A 6,169-nucleotide genomic window follows, 5' to 3' on the forward strand; every position below is an offset into this window, starting at 1 on the left:
TCCCCGCAACGAAAGGAAACTGAAACCACTTAATGTCAGAACTGACCCCCGAATCAGATTAGACGGTCCCGTAGACCGGATACTGATGGTGAAAACAAAAAAAAAATGACAAAATTAAAGAGAAAAAAATGAAATTATTCATTACCATTAATAAAATGAGTGGCCGAGATCTCACGGCAGTAAAAATGTCACTACAGAGGATCTCAACCCTTAACCTAATTGTTGTTGAAAGATGGAGAAATTGATGATTAAAACTCGTGCTAATCACTCTTCTGTGAAAGCTTCTGAGGATGTCCTTTTGGTGGATGGGATTTGACTTTAAGGTAATGAATGAACAAGGACTAAGGATTGTCCTCCTATCCTACCCACCCTTGTCATGTTCCATTATTCCTTTGTAACAGATATGCCTAAAGCATATATGCAATGACAAGAAATGCTACTCTTTTCTACATTGGACATTTGGTGTCAATCTTTTGAAGTGAATCTTATGTTGGACCTATAACTGACATGAAAATAGTGGGAGAAAAACCATACAATAATTCAAATTCATATGCAGCTTCATCATTTTAATCACAGTCACTGTTTTCTAACCTGTTTGGTTTGCCTGTCGAAAAGCTAATCGCGTGTCACAATGAGAAGCTAGAAAACATGATGTGGTTTTCTACCGCGATTTCACTAAAGGAAACACCGTACCACACACATGGTTCAACTTTTTGTATATATATCTAGGGGCGTTGTTTCTTTTTATCTTTGTTGCATCGCATGAACTTGCCTCCCACGAGGATCTAATACGAGTCATTTGTGTACATTGTACGTGTTGTAAGTTCGATTCCTACTTAAAAAACTTACCTCCCACAAGCTAACTCTTGCACCCTTTCCACCATTACCAACCAAAATTTGGCGCAAACATATCTCAATCAATACAGCTCTTACTTGACGAGGAATGCTAATAAGTAACAACACATTATTATGACTTCATTCTATAGAATGTATAGAATGCAAATTCAGTTATCTCATTATAAGTGACTTCACAAAAACAAAATTCAGTCAATAACAAATATGTGTTGATAGAAAGATATTTTCCAACATTTCTCTAACTTCAATACATCAACAAAAAGAAAATAAACATGTAACTTTTATGTCAAGAAATTGAAGGAAAAAAAAGAGCAGGACACAACATAGAACACTACAACATTAGCAAACAAACAAGACATTTATATTACTATAATAACATACAAGTTCACAACAAGATGGGCTATACTCAAAAGTTCCCACTCTATATAATAGTTATACAACATAAAAACACTCACTTAATCAAATTGATCAGCCAAGCCCTATCTTGTATCTCCCCTTCTGCTTTCGAGGTCGAACTAGTAAAATGGAGTAAAGCATCGTATACGGTGGTACAGCCAAACCCCGTAAACGAACCAAACCGAACTCTGGTCACCTCAGACGCCTGAAATCGGTGCTACCCTTTAAAAGATATAGGCAGAGAACAGGAAGAAATAGTCCACCGGATACAGAAAGCTCAGATTTACCACCATAGATGTTAAGACAGTGAGTAATGCTACATAATATATTATAACTACACACCACCACTATAAAGTAGGGACATAAAAAATACAAGTCAGGCTTTTAGTCATGTATGGTTAAGTAGTAGTAGTAGTAGTAGTCGCAGTAGTACTAGTAGTAATATATCAACAGTTAGGAGGATGCACGAAGGCGTTTATCTCATTCATGAGGCAATAGAAATGATCATTATTAGGCAAGAAGTAGAAACCAATAGTAGCTTCCTTTAGGTAAAGAAGTTTGACATCATGGTCATAATTCTTGAGACCTTCGGCGTATTCCAATTGCCAATCTTGTAGAAGATCCAAACCGGCCACACAAACAAGGCTTTTAGGGAACTTAAGTCCTTTAAGGCTTTTACCTTTAGGTCCAAGTGGATTACAAGCATGGTGATCTCTATCTTCCCCTTCAGGGAGAAAAGCTCTCCAATACCAATCACGATCTTGCAACTTCACGAAATACTTTCCATCCAGTTTCTTCTCCGATTCTGTACGCTTCTCCCCACCGAAAAGTGGATGGAGAAGAATATTACCTAGTACCTCGACATCTTCCTCAGCAGCCCTCACCGCAACATGATGAGCAATGTTACCACCAGAACTATCGCCAGCCATGTAAACATAAACCTTAGAATCTTTTCCACTTTGAAGCCATGTCCTTGACTTAACCCAATTGAGAGCATTCCAACCGTCTTCGTAAGCACACGGATACCGATGCTCAGGTGATCGCCGGTAGTTTACAGAAACAACAACGGCCTTACACATGCTCACGAGGCGACGGCAGAAAGTGTCATAGATAGCACTGTTTGCAGAGGAATGAGAGAAGCTTCCACCGTGGAAGAAGATTATGACAGGTACAATCTCTGTGGTGCTTAAGGGCTTTTCCAGCTCTATAATGCCGCAAGTAGTAACATTCTCAGGAGCAGGTTGATAAACCCTACTAAACAGTCCTGTGTTTCGATCCACGTGATCGAAAGAGAATACTCCATCAACTGGAATAGTATTGGCGGGGACCTTGCGGTCAAGGAACTCAGCTAACTCTCTATTGAATGTTCCATCGGCACGCCTTAGTAGATTGTAAGCAAGCTTGAAATTGGAGATAAGCACCCAAGTATTGAGAGGAACAACACTCTACAAACATTGTAACATGTTATTAGAACCTTGTCCAATATGAACTATACATTTCATTTGACACTATAGAATAAAATAGTACTCCTAAATGAAAAAAACAAAACCTGTAATCAAAACTTATACATATGAACTATGTTGTTAGAACTTAGAATAGAATAGAACCTTATCCATATGAACTATGCATTTCATTTGACACTGTAGTATAGTCCTTCAAACAAAAAACTCTATTCAAAGCTCAAAGCTTATAAAAGCAAGAAATTATTGAAAAAAGGGATCATAAAAAGAGACATAGAAATCATAGGGAAAAGGGGATAATTTTTCAACTTTGGACAATAAATCAAACAGAAATTTACCAACTTACCAGAACAAGAAACCCAAGAGGCCTACATGTAAGAAAGTACAAACAACAAAAAAATTGAAATGAACCCTATTATAGAGGGACCATCATTATCAACAAAACCCAGAGAGGATATAAAAAAACAAAGAGACAATACTCTCTTTAACTCAGAGATTTTCCACAACAAATATGCAAATCCTTCCCAATCGATGTTAAAGATTGAAACTTTTCCCCTTAAACACCAAACCCAACATCAAAAACATCACAAATCACTTCTTCAAACAAAGAAAAGAATGAAACACAATGCTAGAATCAAACAAAGTAAGAAGAAGGAAAAAAAACCAAAAACCCAAAAACAAGAAATTTACCTTAGATTCATTAAGGTTGACTTCATTACTTCCAGCCATGTTTGTGTTGTGTTTTTTGTATCTAAAGGAGAATGATTGAAAGAAAAAGGAAATAGAAAGAAAGAGGCTTAAAAAGTAACAGTGATCCTCAAAGATAGAAAAAAACGGAGCTTTTATGCCGCCTCATAATAAAAATGATTAGAAAAATAGGAAAATGAAAGAAAAGATGAGTTGGGTAAGATTGATTTGTCGGTTTAAGGTGAGAGAGTTTGAAGAAGAAATGAAAGGGATCACACGATTTTCACATTGATGGATTGATTCAATGAGATAGTAGTAGTAGGAGGAGGAGAGGGAGTATATGATATGATGAGGTGTGAATGAAGAAGATAAGAAAGAGAGTGGTGAAGAGGAGAGAGAAAAAGGGGAGAGAGAGAGAGAGAGAGAGAGAGAGAGAGTAGTCAAAGGAAAAGGAGAACGGAGGACGGAGGAGAAGAAGGAAGAGAGAGAGAGAGATGTAAACGGAGAGACAAGAGAGACGACAAAGCTGGCGGCCGAATTAAACTGCTCATATTGGGTCCCACTTTTCTTTTCTTTTTTGTGTAAAGCAAAATATATTTCTCATTTCTCATGCTCAATTTATCATATTTTTTTTAATTTAATTTACACATGCGTTCAATAATATATCAACATATTATTATGATGTTTGAAAATACATGATGTGTCACATTCATTAAATGATATGGCAACACATCATTTGATGCATGTGTAAAAAAACATTACGTTGATAGTGATACAAATTAAAGTCTTTTTTTTTGGTACAATTTATCATAATTATGACTGTACTAGGCTAAAATATATTTTTGTTCGTATAAAATTAATTTTAAATTTTACTTTGATTTTTTAACTATTTTATTTTAGTATCTTAAGTTATAAATATTTTTATTTATTTCAGTCTCTTAAGTTATGAATGTTGGATAATTTTGTCATTTAAGTTACAATTTTTTTTAGACAATTTGCTTCTTTTATTAAGAACCAAAACATTTTAATATTTTTAATTTAAGGGACTAAAGAGTTTATCATTCATAAGTTAAGGAACTAAAATAAAACGAATAGTAATTTAAAGGACTAAATTACCTAACATTTGTGATTTAAGAGAATAAAATTGTAAAAAAAAAAAACTTAAAGGGACTAAAATTATATTAAAAGATTAAAGTATGATTTAACCTAATTATTAATAAGGGGAGTCTTATAGCATTTGTTAAGAAAACAAATTTAAAAATTTTCATTTAAAAATCGTGTATTTGAGTTTTTGAAAATTGTTATTTCTAAAATGACTTTTTATACTTTACATGCTTAACTAGTAATTTTGAGAACACTTATTAGTATTTAGCTATGTTTTGTGATTAAAAAATGTTAAGCTACGTTTAATTTTACATTGACAAATATTTTTTAAAAAACAACAAATATATTATTAATAATAATACATTGACAAATATTAATTTTACTTAATAATAAATTAAATGTAAAGCCGCTTCATGGTGGAGAGTGGGACTCTGTGCACTTTTTGGTTGGAAGTCTCTCACAAGCTGAAATTATCAAGACTTGATGTGGTCTATTTTTGTTTGAAAGGGTTAGGTGCGTAGATTATCTGTGTTGACGATAGTAATATTTTGTCGTGCTAATGGATTCGTAGATTTTTTTGGTAATTCTTGTGGTAATTAACCCCGTTGATTGATCATGTTTCGATCTGGCAATCGATTATTTCTGAGTTGCTTTGGATTCTAACAAGATTTTGCACATAATTTCTTTAAAAATTATTTTTTTTTAACACAAACTTCTTTTTAAAATTTTTAAGACATGTGTTAATATCATCTAATTAATTTTATAACTTCAAAAAACAAAATAGTAAATTCTTTATAAAAAAAAATCAAAATCAACTATAGGTGTTAGCTTCAAATGTAAAGTGGATCGGTTTTTCATTGGTGGATTTACATACTCCATCTGATCAATTTGTCCTGCTTACTTATTCCGCAAGTGATCTTCGAGCGCGCCGTTCTTTTATGCAACTCATCTGATTGTTTGCATTTGGGTTGTGTGAAACGAAAGAAACCATATATTGTTTAGAGACTCATCAAACTCATTACTTCACATGTTGGACAAGATTAAAAAAAAAAATTTCTATAGGTGGTTGAAGACGACGAGTGATACTTTAGTTTTAAACGGTCATAGTTGATGGTCTAATTTATTGTTTTGTTTGTGCCTTGTATAATTTGTTTTTATGATTTTTTTTTTTTACTCTACTGTAATCTTTCATAATCTACCTCGGTACATCTTGTGCTGAGGAGATCACTTCATTATGTTTATATATATCATTTTGGTTTGTTAAATTTTTTTAAAAAAAGAGTGGTTTATTTATATACATGAATAAATTATGTCAAAAATAATAATAATTGAATTTAAGATTTATTTATATTTGATGTCCGTATATTGTTTTGTCTGTATCCTTTGTGTATTTGAGAGAGAAATGACTTGTGACGGACGAGTTTGTCTACAGAAGAAGCTTTCTTTTTCTTGTTCTTGTTGATGGCTATTGACAACCCCGTTTTGGACTTTTTAACAATATTATTATGTCTTTAAGTTAACCTTTTTTTATATTTTGTCTTCCATATTCTACGAGGAAAATACTTGTATAGAAACAAATACAAATGAGTAGTGTTAGGCACACTCACATTAAGTAAAAAAAATTAAAAATAAAGTAATTAAAGTAATATAAATTGATGTGACAAATT

At 33.1% G+C, this 6,169-nt stretch overlaps 1 protein-coding gene across 1 annotated transcript; it reads right to left on the minus strand.

The window, feature by feature from the left end:
* Positions 1-1,194: 1,194 nt before the first annotated feature.
* LOC123918284 (gibberellin receptor GID1B-like) lies at positions 1,195-3,989 on the minus strand. Its single transcript, XM_045970325.1, has 2 exons — positions 3,402-3,989; positions 1,195-2,696 (listed from the first exon to the last, which is right to left on the minus strand). Exons 1-2 carry the CDS (start codon positions 3,438-3,440, stop codon positions 1,698-1,700), a joined length of 1,038 nt encoding a protein of 345 aa, XP_045826281.1. The 5' UTR covers positions 3,441-3,989; the 3' UTR covers positions 1,195-1,697.
* Positions 3,990-6,169: the final 2,180 nt, after the last annotated feature.

This window comes from Trifolium pratense, linkage group LG1, assembly GCF_020283565.1.
Source record: "Trifolium pratense cultivar HEN17-A07 linkage group LG1, ARS_RC_1.1, whole genome shotgun sequence".
Taxonomy (NCBI): domain Eukaryota; kingdom Viridiplantae; phylum Streptophyta; class Magnoliopsida; order Fabales; family Fabaceae; genus Trifolium; species Trifolium pratense.